The sequence below is a fragment of the Pecten maximus genome, chromosome 11 (assembly GCF_902652985.1).
Source record: "Pecten maximus chromosome 11, xPecMax1.1, whole genome shotgun sequence".
NCBI classification, from domain to species: domain Eukaryota; kingdom Metazoa; phylum Mollusca; class Bivalvia; order Pectinida; family Pectinidae; genus Pecten; species Pecten maximus.
The window spans coordinates 25,501,310-25,521,951 of record NC_047025.1 but is presented as its reverse complement, the minus strand read 5'-3'; the positions used below and the strand labels follow the sequence as shown (position 1 = coordinate 25,521,951).

General features: G+C 35.2%; 3 protein-coding genes across 4 annotated transcripts in view; 1 reads left to right on the top strand and 2 right to left on the bottom strand.

Moving 5' to 3' along the window:
* Nucleotides 1-2,856: 2,856 nt before the first annotated feature.
* On the bottom strand, nucleotides 2,857-11,844 carry LOC117337367 (transmembrane protein 143-like). The gene is made up of 6 exons (XM_033898333.1): nucleotides 11,735-11,844; nucleotides 8,387-8,698; nucleotides 7,754-7,910; nucleotides 7,048-7,242; nucleotides 5,577-6,207; nucleotides 2,857-5,134 (listed from the first exon to the last, which is right to left on the bottom strand). Exons 2-6 carry the CDS (start codon nucleotides 8,662-8,664, stop codon nucleotides 4,875-4,877), a joined length of 1,521 nt encoding a protein of 506 aa, XP_033754224.1. The 5' UTR covers nucleotides 8,665-8,698; nucleotides 11,735-11,844; the 3' UTR covers nucleotides 2,857-4,874.
* Nucleotides 11,845-11,916: 72 nt separating this feature from the next.
* LOC117337368 (DNA replication complex GINS protein PSF2-like) lies at nucleotides 11,917-16,731 on the top strand. The gene is made up of 5 exons (XM_033898334.1): nucleotides 11,917-12,077; nucleotides 13,466-13,580; nucleotides 14,033-14,132; nucleotides 14,687-14,813; nucleotides 15,283-16,731. Exons 1-5 carry the CDS (start codon nucleotides 11,988-11,990, stop codon nucleotides 15,400-15,402), a joined length of 552 nt encoding a protein of 183 aa, XP_033754225.1. The 5' UTR covers nucleotides 11,917-11,987; the 3' UTR covers nucleotides 15,403-16,731.
* A 2,179-nt stretch (nucleotides 16,732-18,910) lies between these two features.
* Nucleotides 18,911-20,642, bottom strand: part of LOC117338122 (genetic suppressor element 1-like) — a 105,088-nt gene continuing 103,356 nt past the window's right edge. For both annotated transcript variants that reach the window (XM_033899330.1, XM_033899331.1), the window contains 2 exons: nucleotides 19,989-20,092; nucleotides 18,911-19,736 (listed from right to left, as the gene is read on the bottom strand). In XM_033899330.1, coding sequence (XP_033755221.1) covers nucleotides 19,641-19,736; nucleotides 19,989-20,092 — 200 coding nt within the window. In that variant the 3' untranslated portion in view covers nucleotides 18,911-19,640. The remainder of the gene's footprint in view (nucleotides 19,737-19,988; nucleotides 20,093-20,642) is intronic.

Below are 20,642 nucleotides of genomic sequence, written 5' to 3'. Positions count from 1 at the left end.
ATCATATATCCCGTACTGAGTATCGTATATATCTCATACTGAGTATCGTGTATCCCATACTGAGTATCGTATATCCCATACTGAGTATCGTATATCTCGTACTGAGTATCGTGTATCCCGTACTGAGTATCGTGTATCCCGTACTGAGTATCATATATCTCGTACTGAGTATCGTGTATCCCGTACTGAGTATCGTGTATCCCGTACTGAGTATCGTATATCCCGTACTGAGTATCGTATATCTCGTACTGAGTATTGTGTATCCCGTACTGAGTATCGTATATCTCATACTGAGTATTGTGTATCCTGTACTGAGTATCGTGTATCCCGTACTGAGTATCCTATATCCCATACTGAGTATTGTGTATCCCGTACTGAGTATCGTATATCTCATACTGAGTATTGTGTATCCTGTACTGAGTATCGTGTATCCTGTACTGAGTATCCTATATCCCGTACTGAGTATCGTGTATACTATACAGTGTAATGTATATCCCATACCGAGGAATGCGTATCCCTTACCATGTACCATACATCCTGTTCTGTTTATCGTGTATCCCATATCCTGTAACGAGTATCGTGTATCCCTGACTGAGTATTGTATATCCCTGACTGAGTATCGTGTATACTATACAGTGTATTGTATATCCAATACAGAGTATCGCGTATCCCGTACCATGTACAATATATTCTGTTCTGTGTATCGTGCATACTGTACCGTGTATTGTGTTTACCATACCGAGAATCGTGTATCCCGTACCATATATCCGATTCTGTGTATCGTGTATCCAATACTGTATATGTCCTGTACCAATTATCCTGTACACTATACAGTGTACCGTATATCCCGTACCAAGTATCGTGCATTCTGGACGTACTATATATCGTGTATTCCGTATTAATTACCGTGTATCCATTAATGTATACCGTACCGAGTATCGTGTATTACTTACTACATATTGTGTATTACTACTATACTATCGTGTATCCATTACAGTGTATTGTGTATCCTGTACCTAATATCGTGAATCCTGTACCATGTATCGTGCATCTCCTATCATGTACTCTGTATCCCATACCGAATATCGCATATCCTTTATTATGTATTGTGTATCTTGTGCAATGTACCATGTATCCCATACCGCGTATCCCTTACCGAGCATCATATATATTCCATATCAAGTATCATGTGTCCCGTATCGAGTATCCTGTACCGAGTATTGTATATCCCTTACTGAGGCAGCCATCTTGGATTTTGACAATTGAAGTTTATCGTTTTTTACTGGAGTGCTGGAAGGATATTTCTCAACTTCGCTTGTATATCCCCCTTGGTCACTAGTTTTTATAGTTTCTAGTTTTGTGCATGGATTCACTCAAGTGAGGCAGGGTGTCATCTGTCAAAATTAGGTCACTCTGGCCCACATTTTGACCTTTGACCTACATCAAAGAAAAAGATTGTTGGGGTTGTATCTCATGGAACAAGCTTGTTTATTACAAATCTATCAATTTTTGCATTCTTGGCATATAACTTCCTGTATGATGGGGACTAATTCACTGAATTGTCTTTTCAAGTTTTGGTACCGACATAAAGAATGCTATTTGCAGGGGATTGTCCAATGTCAGGACATTCACCAGGTTGGGGGTTTAAAGCGAGCGTGATCTAGCTCTAGATAGATGAACTAGCAATGAAGATAGTTTGAATCTCATATGGTTCACTCATTTCTCATTCTGTTCCATCCCTTCCTTGTGATGTTTAACTCCTGGTACAGACATGAATCTGGTACAAGTAAAGAAATTCAGCATCCTGATCGGGGTGCCAGGTCAGTGTGGTTCGTGCCTGGAAAAGGAATGGACAGATGTAGTTAAGACTTGTCAGAGTCATCTTTGGTTTCATGTATTTTCATTGCTGGGAAGTCAAGGTTACACAAGTTTGAAGAATCCCAGCTATAGGACAGGACTGTCATGCCCCACCAAACCCATATATTGCTATTTCTTTAACAACAGATCAGAATTTTTGAAGTCAACTATATCTTTAATGGTTCTATGAAAGATATTTTCTGCTTTTCTATTATTTCCTCTTTTCCTATTAATCATTTGATAACTAGGAAAATCTTCACATGAAATCTAACAAAGATGTAAGAAAAACTTTTCAAGTAATGATAATAACAAATCTATCTTGTCAGTTGGCTGATCAGACTCACAATTGAATGGGGAACATACATATGAATTGAAGTTTGAGAAATATCCCTGCAGTGCTTTTCAAGAAATAACAATAACAAGCTTAAGTTGCCAAAATCTATGAAGACAGAAAATCAGTCATTTTGTTATCCTGATCAAAATCAAAATTGAATTGGCACAAGTGACAGAGGGAAACTTGCATGTTAAGTTTTACTTTCACAGAAATAGTGATACAGATTGTTTATGAACAGATGGACCACGAACCATGGACGTACATTCTATGTAGGGCAGTTTGAAGAGCCCAACATCTGATGATGGTTTTGGCATAAAATACTGAAGGGATATTTCTCAAACTTTACATGCAGGTTCCCCTCAGTCACTAGGTGTTTCTGAGAAGCAAAAATGTAAATTGTTAACTCACAAATGACTCGCCATAATGGACTTCATCTAAATAGTGATTATTGACAGATAATGGGGAATTCCAAGGGAGAATTAAAAGCAAATTTGATGACGGTGGGCTAAAAAAAAAAAAATTACAAATCACTGTCACATTTACTATACTGGTATCGTAATCCGACTACCTGCAGATTGTGGGCAGGGAGGTAACTCTAATTCTTGAAGGAATAATCATATAAAAATAGTATGTGGTATACATTATATCTAAAAAGACCAAATGCATTTCAAAATGATTGATTTTATTATTTTTTTACACTCTCATCAATTCCAAGAGCAAAGATCAAATGCTGCAATAAATGATAAAAACATACTACAATTCACCAGTATCATTGTATAGTTCCTCAAAAGGCTATGTCAGTAAATGCTTCTGTAGTTTATCACAAAGTTTTGTCACTTAAACATGCTATCAGATGAGTCAAAGTGTGAAATATACAAAACGTTCACCTTCTTTCAAAGTTATCTCCCTTCCTTAGCACTTTTGGCCTGTCAAATCGGCTTGTCAATTTTCTTGTGTAACATTTCAGGTATATATCTTGACGGACCCAAGGTATATATCTTGATGGACATGCAGATGTTGAAAAAGTCCTTGAAAGTCTTTGTTGTTTTATCCAAAGGCAACATAGAATCACTAGGTCTGTCAATATGGAGTGTGATAAACAGCCATGGGTCCATGGAACTTTTTTACAGTACTACTTCTTGCATAAAACAATTGAAAATAAACAAGTCACTATAATGACAACTATTATTTTCAATATGGTATATTTTATCCAGTCCATTTTAGGACCAATTTCTTTACCCCCAACATACATAAGTTTGACACATATTAAAGAAAACGTATGAAGAGTGCATGAATTCATTAATCATCTCTCATCAGTATACCCTTCATAGCTTTTAGGAGACAACTTGCCCTCTGATAACGTTTTTTTATATATATACCCAATACGTGTATCTACATTTCGCTTTTAACCTTGATCTTTCTCCTGTATAGTGAATATTTCATGAAGCAATGAATTATGAGTGTATATTCTGCGATTCCCCCCCAAAAAATCTGCTTTAGGCACTTCAAACATTACATAACAATTCACCTCTTGATATTTTAGACCATTCAAGGAATTGAATTTACTGTTGAAATGTTTTACTCTCTGGAGACTGATGATATTTTTAACCTGATGTAAACAAAATTATTAGTGTTACATAGCATAATCATGTTAAATCTCAAGTCTCTCCTAACTCTTTTAGAGTGGCTTTCGTGATGAAATTTTAAATGATTTTACATGTATAACAAAGTTTTAATGTAAATACCAAATGCGAGACTGTTATAAAGTATCTGTATTTGTGTCCACGTGTGGTTTCTGTACCACAGGATGTTCACAGACATGTAGTTATAGGTTACATTTTACGTACCTATTCAGGTAAAACAATTCTATTTTAGGTAACTATATCTTACATACTTATAAAGTGTATGTTAACAGTGCAGGACCAGGGTTTTGAATTTTAATAAAATTTCAAAGGTATTTTAATTAACCTTAAAACTGATTTGTCATATGTCTAACAACCAACACAACTTTGGATATAAGGTAATATTGTCAGAAGTCAAATAAAGTTTGTGTGTAACATTCAACAAACTCAGCAGACATCATACACTTAGTCCAAAAATATCACCATAATAAAACTATTTGTTTTGGCACAACTGCACAGCATATCATCCAGGTCGACTCAAACGAAACATACAAAACATGATTGAAGTTTGATTAGATTGAAAGGAGATCATACTCAAAATAAGGTATAATATTGTATGTGAATAGTAAATCAGAATAAACAAATTTGTTTTAATGATAAAACATGTTAAATTCAAATTCCTAACTGTTTATATATTACACTATAAAAATTCCAGCAGAATTTGTTTAAAGCAGAATTTCATAAAAGGTAGATGTCACAATAAACACATGTACAAACATACAAACTGTATACATATATATGAATTTGTTATCTACTACTATCTACTGATAATGTTTGACATATGTTATCATGTTTTATCTATTTTCTTGTAGTAATGGGTAACAAATTAACTGTGTGTCACTTATTGCCAAATGTTCCATAAGCAAAACAGAAATTTCTCTATGAAAGTGGTTATTAATATCACATTACCTAATGGTAAATCAAGGTTATTTGAAAACAACAAAAGATACTCTCACAACTTGTCATTCCTATATAAATAACCTTATACCACCAACACAACATCACGTAAATTTCTCATCATCGTGGTCTTCCACACGGTCAGACTCTAATTCTCGCATAAGTAGAGTGTCCGGGCGCTGAGGCATGCAGCGGAGGGCTGCTGCCAAGGAAACAACATGAATTTTATTTCCCGACTGTTTGACGATCCCGTAGTTCTTGAGCAGCGACAAAGCTTCCTGGGAGTCAAATTCAGCATTCACCTCAGTTTTACTAGTAATCCATTCCTCTATCTTTCTCTTCAGTTCAGCCTCAGTCAGTCCTCCTACAACAGTCAAAAGAGCAGCTACAGGGACAATCTTTGTTACAAAATAGTTGGTAATATTTCATCTTGATATTGATCCATTTGAACAATCAACTCTGAGGAATTGACAAAAGTAAATACTTTCTTGATGTTTTAATTTATTCCTTTCATTTTCCTTTTGAATAAGGTTGGAAAAACAATTTGTAAATCGTAAGCTGAAAATATTTTGAATTTGATTTAAATATGAAAAAAATTCAAATTTCTATCAGCAGCCCCCCAAATCATTCAGATAATACAGGACCACAGGCTTATTCTTTATACAAAGAAACTTCCTTACAATTTTGCAGTCATCCATAAAGACGAGTGATTTATTTTACTTCTAATGAAGTAATGATGTAATTGGGGATTCTCCTATTTACAATGAAAATCAACAGACATATATACAAAGCCCTGTATTTCTTACCCAGTTCTTCTGGGGCCATGTCAGCCATGGATTTATTCTTCACTGCAGCTGAACGGTTGGCTAGGAGAAAGGAATACACAAGCAGGGCTTCTTTGAAGCTCTCGTCCTCAGCTCGGTCAACAACTAGCGTCAGGAGGCCTCGATTATTTGCAATGTTATTAGTGTACAACATCTGGAAGAGTTCTGCCAGGTAGGCATTACGACGGTTCTGATACCTGAAATACATTGTCCCACCCACCGCTAATGTGACGCCGGTCAATCCTAGTGTCCAGTTCTGTAGACCAGACATAAATGGCGACGCTTTCATCATCAGACTTATGGCAAATGTGGTGACAGATCCTCCAAGCCATAACTTATCAAGTTTTGTCATTCTTATCTTAACATCAGGCATCAGCATTTCTAGAGAGTTTTTGGGCACATCTTTGAAGCCTTTGAGCAAGAGTTTCTGATCCTTCTTCAGCCTCATGGCCAGGGCCACACGTTTGTAGTATAAACTCTCCATAGGCCCTGGAGCCTGATTTGGTAACAGGTAGTACCAAGCTCGTAGATAGAAAGGTGGTTTCTCTTTGGGTAACGTCTTTCCTAGTGCCCAAATACGAAGGACATCAAACTTGGTCGAGTCATGGCTTACCTAAAAGAAAATAAGAACAAGAACAGAAATTGAACATGCAAAAAATAATTTCTAAATTATCATTTCATTCACAAAAATGTCAATTTACCGAATTTCCTAAAAAATTGATGTTTCCTGATTGTACAAAAAATAGAGATTTGAGCTAGATTTAGATCAGGCCAAGTAAACTCCAATAATTGTTCAGAAAACAGTTTTCTATTTATCATAAAAGTGACCTTAACCTCTGTCTGAACTTTTGACCTGGCATGTTCACTATAAGTTTTTAGATAACATTATACTGTATTTGACCTAATAATCTTACTGTGCACTTAAAAAAACACAAAAGGGGTGTGGTTAATAAAACCATGTACAGGTTTCCATGTGAAGTCTGGGTGGATTTACACATGTTTATGTAGAAAAAACACTCCAGTGTCTTTGGATAAAATTATCATAAAGATTATGTTGGAACTTTTTATGTTTCAATTAGCAATCCATCCTCTTTTCTTGAAAAAGGTGGGGTTACAGTCAGGCCTAAAAAATATTACATTTTTGTACATGTGCTACAGCTAACATGCCAGATATATATATATAAGGAAAGATTAAAAGGGAAATCTTTCTTTTTCCAAATAGTTTTCATTAAGGTTATACATGTACATACAAGAAATCTGGACTTTAATAGTCCTTCCTTGAAAATGGCCAAAAAAACTTCAGAGAAGGCATAAAAAATATAGGGTCGGTCGGATGAGCAGAAACACAGGTACTTTTTAAAGCCCTAAGTTTATTGGTTTGCTGATATACACTGACAACAATCCTTATCTAATCTTCCTCTTCAGTCTTTAGTGAGGACAAAACCCGACTTACTCTAACTCCGACCCCAACTTCATGTTCCTCCATGGCCTTAGCAAGGACAGTCTTTGGGAGCTCGTGGAAATTAGCCTTCTCCATGATTTTCTCCAGACGCTGCGTCAGCCAGAACTCATTATCTACACGTTCAGCTTTGTTCCATTTCCGAGTCTGGATAGTGTCCTTGTCAGGGTTCAGGGGGTCAAACATCTCCTGCACAATGGAAAACATCAAACTTTAGGTACAACATACATGCTGGGTAAAGCAATACATGTCCTCTACCGGCCCCTGATAAAAATAGTAATAGTGACCTTGACCCAACAAAACCTGAAACTCAAACTTGATCTGTAGCTACTCATATTGAAGTTACATACCAACTTTCAACAACATCCAACATACCTTGAAGCATGAATACCCAACTCAACTCCAATTTCAGTTCCATGTATTGCCCATTAACACTTTAATGATAACTTTATATCAGACTGCAAATCCTCCATCCACAACAGCCCTGAAAACACCCTAAAAATTAAAATGTCAGCCCCTTCCACATTTTGATTATAAGTGTATTAACTTCATATCAGACCTACCAGCTTTCATCCTCACTCAACGCGCCAATTAACTAAACACAAGTCTGAACTGTCCTCTCCACACTTCAACCTCTCTCTAATAAAAATGAATCTCCCCTCTAATAGCAACTGACCCACCCTCTTGCAACAACTCGTACCTTTGCTTGCTGTAGCACACCATAGTATTTATTGCGGATTGACTTGTCCAGGCACAAAGCGAAATCCTCAAAAATCTTTCTCTCCTCATCATTTAGAAAGTTTTCCTGCAAGATGTGACGTACTATGGATGTCCGTGTGATGGGAATATATTTCTCCCTGAAAAGATTAAATTTTATAAATGTTAGATTGTCTCCCCTTGAGACTGAAATTGATTAATATTTAGTTACTGGTATCAATGAAATAAAGAGCTAAAACATTCCACCTGAGGAGATGCAATGATGCTGATGATCCAAAATCAGAGGAGTGATCTAGGTATCTGATGAATCTTTTAGAAAACTCAAAAAAGTTTTGGGTCCAGCTTATAAGACATATGAGTACTGAGTACTGAACAATTATTACAGAAATGCCAAGTATCAGGTATTCCACCTGATTGAGATAAATCAGATATGTGACAGGTTGCCAGTTCAGGATCCATTCACTCATAGATGCAAAATCCTGGCATTGATTCTGTAAAATATTTTTAGAATTACATAATGTTAAAAAAAGAAAATTTGGTAGTGAAGAAAATTCAATAGGGTGTTGTCGTTTTCCCAAAAAATACAGCTATAGATTCAAGTAAAAGTGTACTTCACCTATATTTAGAATATTCCTCTTCAGCATTAAGTTCTTTTCTAGCTAATGCAGTCAGCTTTGGCATTTCTTTAGGTACCACATCTGTAGTAACAACAGATGGTTTTATGACATCTTTCTTGTCTTCCTTTGTGACAACTTCCGTCTTTTTACTATCGTTAGAACCAACAGATTGTTTTGCGTCCTTTTTCTTTCCTTCAATTTGAGACATTTCCAATCTTCCCATCTGTACCACAGACTCTGAGAGTAGTTGATAATGCTCTGGCATGCTGATGACCATGAAGACTCACTTCAAACTTTCCGAAATGAACAACCTGCAGTAAAAATTAGCACTGAATTAACAGAAACAAATTTATCTTAGGTATAACGACAACAATATTTTGAATATGATAATTATGGTGACAATTTTGGAAACATTTCAATTATTTTCATTCAGGACCACTTTGGAGTTTTTAGTGAGATTAGCCTTACCCCTAAACTGATGAGTATTACCCCTAAACTGATAAGCCTTACCCCTAAACTGATAAGCCTTACCCCTAAACTGATGAGCCTTACCCCTAAACTGATGAGCCTTACCCCTAAACTGATAAGCCTTACCCCTAAACTGATAAGCCTTACCCCTAAACTGATAATATATAGGTGTTTGTTTGGAATCTCCATTTAAAGGAGTAATTATAGTAAGATTTTCAAAATGAATGTTATGGGGAACAAGAGGCTCAAGGGTCAGATGACCTAAAAATGTGACGTCTCATTTATCGACATGTGGGGTGGTAGAAGGAATACATCAACATTTATTTTTGATTGTGCATCTAGAAACAAATCTATAACATGTTTACTTCTCTAGTAGAGGCTCTTACTAAGAAAGAAGTGTTTTTTTTCCTTTTGAAAGAAACATTAATTGACTTCATAATAGGATTAAAGTAATCCTCAGGCCTTTCTTAAAAATTAACTTTACAATCTATTTTTTATCTGCACATGCACTGGTTATCTATTTATACAAGTACTACAACTGGTGTCAAACAATGTGTTTTTTACTGAAGAGAGGTAATTATTTTTTCAATTATTCCCACAAGGGATTGGACCTGGAATCTCTGGGGTTTTCCACTTATGGTAGGCCTATATATATATATTAGGAAAGATTAAGTTTGTTGTATGTGTTGGGAGTTCAAAGGATGTATCAATAAGAATTTACTATTCTGCTGAGCAAATCAGTAGTTGACACTACATTTATATCAGATCTATGTCACTCTGGTATCATTTAGCTACTTTCTACTGATTTGGCAAGGAAGACATTAGCTTTAGCTCAATCAGGTTGAGTGTCCGAGACTAGTTCAGCAAAGGATTCTGGATTCAACCCCGACTGGAGGCATTGAAATAAATATAATTCATAATGTCCTCTTTTACATATATTACAATAACCACTTTAATATCTACAAAAAACCTTCAATTTATGACATTGGTTTCAACAGTGTTTATGACTCAGTCCATTTATTAATGTATGTCTCTAATAGTTAAATACTGTAACAATTTAAATATTGTCTTTACCACAGGCACTTTTATCTCGTATTAAGAACTCTTAATATCCACAATACACACACACATATATGTATACATCTATGTTTATCTGTAACTGGACAGGAAAAATACAACAGCTTGACTGGGACATGAACCTGGGACCTCCGAACTCTAGACGAACGCCCCAACCATTTGAGCTACCTGCATGGCTACCAGTACTTAGTCCCGTCCACTTCGTCTACATTTAATTCTTCCCTCCTTCAATCAAGTCATTGACCCCGAACACACACACAAGACCCTATACAACCTCCGTAGGTATTTCGTTGAGTAACAAATTTAAAAGGAAAGGAAAATATAATGACCAGCCCGGTACTCTGATCCGGGATCTCTAACTTGAGACAAACACTCAAATTATTTGAGCTACTTGGCCACTGGCACTACATAACTATGTTGTGAATATGGGAGATAAAAAAATAGTCTAAAAAAACAAATTATTTGAGCTACTTGGCCACTGGCACTACATAACTATGTTGTGAATATGGGAGATAAAAAAATAGTCTAAAAAAACAGAGCAGGAACAGGGTTACTCAAAACATTTTAAGTAGGAGAGTAGTAGTAGAAGCTCCATCTCTTAACTGTTTTAAGTCTCATCTAACACATTTAAAAAAAATACATTATACCGTCCAAGTTTTATCCGAGATTTTATGCTACATGTACAATCTGTTAACTGCATCTTAGCGAACCAAGATGTGTCACTATTATGAGTGCAGCTCATTGCGAAGCTTTGTTTAAGACAACGTGTGTATAAGCCATATTTTCAATCAATACTATACCCCTTCAACTTTGAAATTGTGTTACACAGCGAGAGCTAAATTATTTCTCTCGTTGATACAAATAACTGAAAATCAGTTTAAATTACTTATTTCTTGAAAAATCCACACATGTATAGGCTTGGTTCACTTAAAAGTTATCATTTCTATTTTCATTTTGACAGACAAGGTAAATGTATTCGGTGAATTTGATAAGCTTGAGATATTTTGTTGACTACCTTTATTAATGGTAACCCATGTAGTTTTCAGTGCAGATCAAAATGAAGCGAGAGAATAACAGCTTATTTTGCTGCACCTGCAGTATTAATTACAGTTTTTAATTACCAATTACTGATTTACTATGTAAGCTTTTCATTGTACATATATGAAGTAAATAAAAGATGAAAATTGTCTGCATGGGTTTCTGTGGAATATCATATCTATTTCACTTACAAGACAGAATATTTCAATATTCTAATTTATGTCTGTGAAATTATACAATATGTGATATTTCATGGGAAACGATTCAATATTCTCTGTATACATTTTGTATTCGAAGTGGGTGATATTAACTTCAGTAGTTGCATGCAAATTTAAAATTTATCATAGAATTTTCCCAAAACTTGTGTTATATAAATAAATTTCATAATAAAAAAAAATCTGACTGTGTCAACCTCTTGACACACAAGTAACGTAGAACTATATATAGTATTGCATATTTATGATTAACAGTGTATCAAAAAGAGATAGTAATTTTTAATTTTAAGTTATTGTACAAATTGTACATGCTGGTTACAAACGGTCATAGGGTCAGGTGATTAACAGTGTTCTTCCAAGAATTTGCCTTCAGTCACATTAGCTACTTAAAAGTTAACATCGGTGTCGACGAAGAGCGAAGCGGATATTTTACCCTTGCCCTTGGACGATATTTGTATTTCCTGAAAATGACATCCAGAAATGCTAAGCAACTGCACATGATTAAACTTCCTCGTGTAATCTTAAAACATTGAAAAGTGTGATAAACACCTGCTTCACATGTTTTGTGGATGTAGCCCCGAATAACTGCCGGACGACCGGCCTACCGGCATCCTTCACGAGCAAACGAGCGGCCATATTTGTTGAACATCTGCGTCAATCGTCTACTTTCACTTTAACCATCCATAATCAGTCGATTCAAACATTTCACGGATTTGATGAAGGGACTGTTTCCCGCGAAATTTTAATGTCCAACTGATGTTGACAAATAATTTGTCGGAAATGGTGAAGTGATGATCTGAAGATGGACACAGCTGAAGTCGAATTTTTGGCGGAAAAGGAAACTGTCTCAATTGTTCCTAATTTCGCACAAGATAAAATTTATCTTATTGGTGTAAGTAGATCTATATAGGCTATAAGAATCGTGGAAAGGTCGGGTTACGTTTCGTTACTTTGAGTTGACGGTTAATTTCGTTACTACAGTACAGTACCAGATTATGTTATATCGTAAATTACATACACCACAAAGTCAATAAACTGCACAGTCGGCGACCAATAACACACGAATTAAAGTCAATCTGTAACCTAACTGTATGGTACCATTGCCGTTTCATACCCAAATTTAACATTTACAGATTTAGTACCGTGATATTTCATATGGTAAAATAGTGAGAATACCTGTGATCTTGCTCTCTATGGAAGTTCTCTCAAATTGTACCATATGCACTACATAGATCTATATGTCTAGTCTTGTATAGATACAATATATCAATTCTTTAATTATAATTACTTAATACAAGTATTTCTTGGTATTAAAATTAAATTGTATCACTATAATTAATATTCTTATCTATACGATATGTAATCTATCTATAATATTATAATTTTACTTTGTGTCACTCTGCTATTACAGCAAAAACATTGATGGGGGGTGGGGGGGAGGCGAGAATGATCATCAATATAAGGCCAGGCATATGCATGTCGCTGTGTACTGCACATGTTCTACGGATGTGTATACACACAGACACTTTATGTTTACATCTGCTTACTTTAAGCAAACTGTATTATATGCATTTCCTCTGGGTTTATGCAGTTTAAAGACACTGGTCAGGCCCGGGTTGACACTAACTTAATCGCCCTGACAGAGCCACTGGGCTGCCAGGTTCTGAAATGAGGCCGCCCAGCTGGCTGCCAATAGTGAAGCCCCTCCTGGTGGATTTGGGGGCATGTCCCTACAGCCCCTATAGCTAATAACAACCAACTCTGAGCAAAAAATTGAATTTTAGATGCAGTTTTCTACGATCTAGTTCACTCTGAGCATAAAAGTATTAGATCTTACACAATTGGCTGAAAATGTTAGCAGCCCATGCCACAGGGCTGCTGGTCTGGACATTCTGGTAGCCAGACCAGATTCCAAGCAGCCCAGGGCTGCCGGGCTACGGTTAGTGTCGATCCCTGCTGGTACTCGAATAGACTGATACCTATATAGCTACATGTAGTTATATAATTTAAATTAGCTGTATATGTTAATTGTTAAAGTTTTATATATACAAAATCCAGAACTTTATCATATATATATATAGAAGAAATATATAATCACTACATGTAGCAATCAGTCGATTGTGCCATTCTCCCTTTAATGTAGATCAACACCACTAAATTATACTTACTACAGGTTGCCATGTTGTACTGGGAAGGCATGGTTATTTAATTAACTGGGTTAATTTCAGATTAATTGGGATTTCCTGAGAGTATATTTATAAATTATTTTGTCTTCCACAGGGAGATATAGGTCCATTCAGCCCAGGGTTACCAGCAGAAGTTCCTCTGTGGATGGCTATCAATCTCAAACAGTCACAGAAATGCAGACTAACACCCCCTACCTGGATGGATGTAGGTAAGAAGATAGAAATGATACATTGATCCCATTTTGTGAAACAAGAATTGCTGTTAGGTTTTGGGTCTCCCTTGTGAATCAGAGTATATTAACTTATCCCAGCCAGTCTTGAATATATTTTAGTTGAGGTCACTTAATTGGTAATATGTACATGTGTGAGAAATATGATACGGATGTGAGAGATGAAATAATGATTATGTTCCGGACCAACATTGTAACATTGATGGGACATGTCTGTTTGGCATATTTTTTTTTATCCTTCAGATTTCTAGTTATAATTAACCAGTGATTTGAATTCTGAAATTGCTTAAAGGTCAACTGAGTCCTGACACTACATGTCTAGTGTCCACACTGAGGTTTAAAATTTGTAGCCTAGGAAGTAGGAATGGCTGTCTCACTGTACAAGGGTAAATCTTTCTATTTTACTCTGTATATGTGCATGTGTATTTCAGAACAATTACAAGAGAAGAAACAAGAGGAGACAGAATCTAAATTTTTCACCGCCATGCCTTCTCCACATTACATGGAAATCACCCAACTTTTACTCAAATAGTATGTACTGTACTATAGTAATCCATGCCTGGTAATAAACCCAGCCATTTCTACTACAGTTCAATTAAAAAATGTTGACAAAGGCTTTAATTAATCTTTGTACAATTGTTTATAAAAAATATAAACAATAACCACATATAAATAATTAATTGTAAATGATAACAAAGTGTTAGAATTTCTTCAGGACAGTGTGTCAGAAACTTGTTTACAAGATGAATCGTTCTTTCTTAGATAACAAAACATGTAACTACTTTTGCAAGGGTGTTTTACAGTGGATTCTCTCTGTCAAAATTAAATTTGAGTAAAGGTCTGAAGTGCTTGATGAAATTAGCCTGAGTTATATTCTGAAATGGGGAAAATTTTGCTGATTATTATGAATGTAAATTCAACATTGAATGAAGGATTTCTGTATATGGAGGAAAGATACACTGGGAAGAAAAATCCTTTTGAAGTCTGTGTAAAAGTAATTTTTTGTTTAAGAAAGCACAAGATTAAAAGTATAAATTTCAAGCTTGGACAAAATGCAGACAGCTTTGTATTTATTTGTGTTTTAGTGCCACTGATGACATTCCTCATGCTGATGAGATCAGAACGCTTGTCAAAGATATTTGGGACTTGAGGATTGCCAAATTACGGAGCAGTATTGACACTTTTGTAAAAAGTGAGGCAACACATGCTAAGGTGAGTGAAGATGTGCAAATACTTATAGGCAAGTGTTGACATTTGTATTGCTTATTATTTTACAAATATCCTTTTCAGTCTCGGATATAAGATTAGATATGTAGTTTTGTCAGTCTACCGCTGTTCATTGTTTGTAGACTTCCATTCTCATTTGTCAACTATCTCTTCCAAACTTGTTACGTTTATGATTCCACCTTTTGCTTCTTTTAATCATAATTTCAATTCCATCTGGAGGTTTTATTAGGTCTTCAGCCATGGTGTGCTTTTCTTTCGTGAGTACTGGCTTGATTTGACAATGCTTGTTACAATTTGATATTTTTTTTGAGTTTGATACCAGTATTTTAAATTTGACTTGAAACAGACATATATTGTTGGGTTCTGCAGTGCTTGTTTCAGTACCGATGATGATATATAATAATTATGATGTTGATAGTGATACGTTTAATATTGGCGTGTTTTGTGTTGATAGCTGAACCACTTGACCCTGATGGAGCTGAACACTGTGCGACCATTCCTTACACAGGCACTTGATCAAATGCACATTCTGCGGTCAACCATGAGTGGACAGGCTCAAGCTTCTCAAGAGTAGAACTGGTCAGGAAAGAACAATACGTCCAAGCAGGTTTAATGGCCAAGAAAGATGACACTTCCAGTGTACACCGATCAGTGTTAAATGTTAACAGTATAACTGATGGACAATGCTGTGTACAACACCTTTTACATCTCAGGAATATTGATTAAATTAACATCAAGTTTTAAAGTAATTTGATTGATCTTACCTACTACTTTGAAAAAACTGTGACATTAATTAGTCTAAAATTAGATAATATGACAGGCGTATCATGCTCCCGCTTGCGGAGCTCTTGTAGATTTTGTGCAGTACTGGTAATACTATTGTATGCATATTAAGTTATAAAATGAAATATTGATCATATCATTGAATGCAAATTTGGATAAATGTGTCAAATATTTCCAGACCGCTACTGGTTAAATCTGTCCTAACAGATGTATGTGAGTAAGTTTTCCTGTTCTCAAATAAACACCAGTTGCTGTATTCTTGTCACAGAACCATTAACTACAGCAACAACTTAGGGCAATCAACAAGGCCTAGTTGTTTAACAGGTGATTAACAGCCTAACAGTTTAATAAAAAATTCAAAATCGTGATAGTATCATTTCTGGTAAAACTTCACAAACAATTACAAAATGCTGATAGTATCATTTCTGGTAAAACTTGACGAAATGCTCTTAAGACTTGTCAGTCTCTTCCTTCCTGCCTATTTTAAGGAATACACACAAAAAGGTTTTTCAGTATTAAAAGGATAAATAAGATTTTCACTAATCAAGTGATTAAGCTATAATCACCTTCTGAACAACTGGGTCCAGGGCCCAGTTGTTCAAAAGGTTATTCGGCTAATCACAGTTTAACAACAATATTAAAGTCCTGACTAAATAATTTCTTTAAAAAAATGTTGACAAAATTTTCTGAAAATATAACTCATCAGTCTCTTACTATCTGCTTATTTTGAAGAATGATACACACACAGGGTTTGAAGTAAAGGAGGAATGAGATTTTCACTAATCAAGTGGTTAGGCTAATCACCTTTTGAACAACTGGTAGTTAAATTATAAATTTCTGAACTGATGCTTGTTTGTTACATGACGTGCCGGTCACAGATTTTAAATTATTTGCTGTTTGATGATCTGTATGGAAAAATACTATAAATGGGTGACAGTTGTTAGTGCCACCATTGGTAGATGTTAGATAATGACTTGTGTTATTGTTAACTACCACCTTCTATGTAACCATACATACAATTTGTTTGTTAGTGACTTTGTGACTACACAAGGGGATCCAGTTGTTTTCTCCAATGTACTAATTGTGTACTTCAGTGTAAATAAAAACATTATGTACCAGATATGCATTTACCTATTTTTAGCTTGCCTGAGTGGCATGTGAGCTGACGACGTGCAGTGTACCTATTCTGTCGTCAACTTTGAACAATTCCACAATAGAGGGTCATGGATCGTGATATTGGGCTACATGCTTAGGTGAAAAACTAACCAAGTTTGTTAGAATGACTCGCCTATTTTCAATGCAACCAGTGTTAAAATCGTTCTGTTCATTAGCTCGTGAATTCACTTTCTGGTAATTGGTGTAGATATTGAATATGCCACTGAGTATTTGATATTCAGAAATGAATCATTTAAGATTTTGGCACATTGACCTCTAGCTCTTACCTTAAATGAGCTTGATAGGCTTCTGGCAAAGTAGTATCTTTTCAATCATATGTTCAACTATAAGACAGGTGTTTTGTTACTAACAGAGATGTGTTTTAATTATCTGTGCTATGAATAGATCTGTTTTAATCTTATCACAGACAGGTGTTACTATAAGACAGGTATTTTAATCCTGTGTTAATAGAAAGGTATTTTAATTCTGTGTTGCTAATAGACAGGTATTTTAATCATGTTTCTAATAGACATGTATTTTAATCCTGTGTTACTAATAGACAGGTATTTTAATCCTGTGTTACTAATAGAACAGGTATTTTAATCCCGTGTTACTAATAGAACAGGTATTTTAATCCCGTGTTACTAATATAACAGGTATTTCAATTCTGTGTTACTAATAGAACAGGTATTTTAATCCTGTGTTACTAATAGAACAGGTATTTTAATCCTGTGTTACTAATAGAACAGGTATTTTAATCATGTTACTAATAGAACAGGTATTTTAATCCTGTGTTACTAATAGACAGGTATTTTAATCCTGTGTTACTAATAGAACAGGTGTTACTAATAGACAGGCATTTTAATCCTGTGTTACTAATAGACATGTTTTAATCATGTGTTACTAATAGACAGGCATTTTAATCATGTGTTACTAATAGAACAGGTATTTTAATCATGTTACTAATAGACATGTTTTAATCATGTGTTACTAATAGACGAGTGTTTCAATTATACTGTATAACTAGTTATTTTGCTATTTCACGGGCCAATGAGTCAGGGAAAATTTGGCCTGTGCAATAATAAAAATGACAACTGCAAAATCCTGCAATTTACATTTTCGATATCGTCATTGGTTATTTCAACAATAGGGATTGATCAAAACAGATCATTACAAAAATAACATGGTTTTACAGAATATTTTTGTTTACAAGCATACATCATTATTTAACAATGTTGAAACATGCTCGTGTTTGAATGCTAAATAAAGCAGAGTGGAAAACCTGTAAAACATTAGGATATCCTCTCATTACCAGATCGCTAAATTTTAATTTGTTAGGAATTGATTCTTTCATTTTAAAGGAAATTTGCAGAATTAACTGGCTATACAGTACATGTGCTACTATAATAATAGACAGGCGTTTCAATTAATAAGCTACTAATTAACAACTGTTTTGATTTAAAAAGGAAATGCTGCAAAATCTTCTCAGAATTGAACAGTCAATGGAGAAAAGTTCTATAACTTTATAACTTGAGTTAATAATTGTATAACAGTACTGTTGTGCCAATGTGCATCTTATTAACGGGAAATCTTTAGCCACTATTCTCGCGTATCAATTAAGATCATATGTATTCATTCACAACTAGAACTGTCACCAGGATGGCTGACTAATACCCCCGCAATCTGCATGAGTCAATAGTGAATTGGAACTGATAATTAGAGGCCAACTAAGATAACTCAGTAATATAGTGACAAGTTGCCATAGCAACCATAATTTTGAGAAAATTGAAATCGGCCCTTCGGTTCAGGAGGAGTTGTCCGGACAAACTTAAAGTCATGGTTCTTATCAGAAAACCACTTTATAGTGACCAGTTGCCATAGCAACCATAATTTTGAGAAAAAGAAAGTGGCATGCTCATCTACACATGATCATTAATATGTGTGTGAAGTTTCATTGGAATCGGCCTAGTGGTTTAGGAGGAGTTGTCCGGACAAAATACGTCTACGGACAGACAGACAACCTGATTCCAGTATACCCCCCTAACTTCGTTGCGGGGGTATAATAACAATAAGATAAGTCGGACACTGAATCAACATGCCAAATACAAACCTCTCTGACACAAAGGAAAACAAACTCATTGAAATTCCAAAGAAATGTTTTTTAATGGAAACGCCCATTATCTATTCCATTCTTGGTTTGTACACCAGCACAGTGAAATCTCCTTTAAAAGAGTTATATTAACAACGCTATTTTCGTCGCAACATTTCAAGACTTAAAATGTTTAAATACAGCAATACAATTGCAGCATTACATTATCACTCATAAAAGAAATAAAATCGAGTCGAGACATGCAGGTAGACGGCATAAAAGTCTAGCTATTCATATTCACTAACTCGATGTTCAACACATTTTTTGTAGAAATTAAAATTATAAAGAGATACAAAAACAATTCATGATAATTTTCTTGCAAAACAATATACTGTAGACATAAATCCATGATCCTTGAAAGAACTAAAACCTTTGGTTCCAACACATACCCGGTACTATAGCAATGGTTTTAAATATGATGATACACACAATGATGTCCTCTATGCTAGGCAGTGACATTGATCTAGGCTCCCGATAAATTACGATGAAAACATGATCCAGAATCACATATACACAACAAATAAAATTCAGAAAAGTAAAAGATGATTGAATTAATCCAATCTGGAATAACTCACTGGTATATATATATTTTATATATGCATCAACATTAAATCTTCAGTAGTCTTTTTTCATAGGTTGTTTAAAAGTAATTTTGCACATGGTCCACTTTTTAAGATATTGCGCTATCACATTGGAGGGTAATTTGTAGATCTAGACTCCAATCATCACCGAATGTCTCGTGTACATTTCTTCAGACTGTCTATAGACTCCTGGAGTTTGTTCCTCGTACTGCTTGCTTGTCGCTTTTGTTCCATCAACTCCTGCAGCACACAAAAGAAAACCTCATAACTTTCCTGTCCTCACAACAACATCAATCAAATATATAAAATGTTTTCAACAACCGAATGTACGTAACTTAATAGTATTTTGTCAGTTCTGTTTGTGTAACCATTTTCTGATAAGGGATATGTTAATGAATAGTTGAAAATACCATGAACCAAGATCCAAAATATAACAAATTTGATTAATACTAAAGGCTAAGAGAAGTAGGAGCCTTGTTGTTAAATACTGACGGCCATGCGTTTGCTGAGACTCTCGGCTGTCCTGTTGAGATCCTGATTATCAGCTTGAAGATGGTGACAACGTTCCATCAAAATTCCTCGTTCCAGTTTTTGTTCTGCGAAAGGAATAATACAAACGGTAAGATTAGCTTATCAAGTTTATCATTTGAACCAATACCTAGTATCAAAAGGAAAGGGTGACAACAACTATTAAACAAGTGCAATCAATGATTGCGAAAGCTCACCGGCGGCAGCAATCACACTATGCATTCATTTTTTATGTATGTATAAGCATGTCATTTTGAAATTGTATGTCACATAATATCGCTCCTAGACCTCTAATGGATGTATAAACCAAATTAGAAGGGTGATAGGTGTATACTTTTGGACTTACCATCAAAACTTTAAAGTGAGTTTTGGTGTCAAAAAAGTTAAGTCCACAAAATGGTTAAATGCAAATAAATCACAATTTTTTTTCTGCATGATTTTGCCATAACATCATTCCTAGACCTCTAATGAATGTATAAACCAATTAAGAAGGGCATGAGGTGTACACTTTTGGACTTACAAGCTTTCCAAAAACTGACCCCAAAAACTTTAAAGATTTGGGGTGGGAAGCAGACACGGACGCCGGGGTGACAGCATTAGCTCTCGGTTACTCGTAAC

Bases quoted from the DNA above. Each gene is read 5' to 3' on its own strand.
- LOC117337367 (XM_033898333.1), bottom strand. From the start codon at position 8,664: ATGGTCATCAGCATGCCAGAGCATTATCAACTACTCTCAGAGTCTGTG. The intron at 7,911-8,386 runs GTGAAGTACACT...TAATCTTTTCAG, and splicing joins GAGGAATATTCTAAATATAG to GGAGAAATATATTCCCATCA. The intron at 5,135-5,576 runs GTAAGAAATACA...TGACTGTTGTAG, and splicing joins CATGGCCCCAGAAGAACTGG to GAGGACTGACTGAGGCTGAA.
- LOC117337368 (XM_033898334.1), top strand. From the start codon at position 11,988: ATGGACACAGCTGAAGTCGAATTTTTGGCGGAAAAGGAAACTGTCTCA. The intron at 12,078-13,465 runs GTAAGTAGATCT...TGTCTTCCACAG, and splicing joins ATAAAATTTATCTTATTGGT to GGAGATATAGGTCCATTCAG. The intron at 13,581-14,032 runs GTAAGAAGATAG...TGTGTATTTCAG, and splicing joins CCCTACCTGGATGGATGTAG to AACAATTACAAGAGAAGAAA.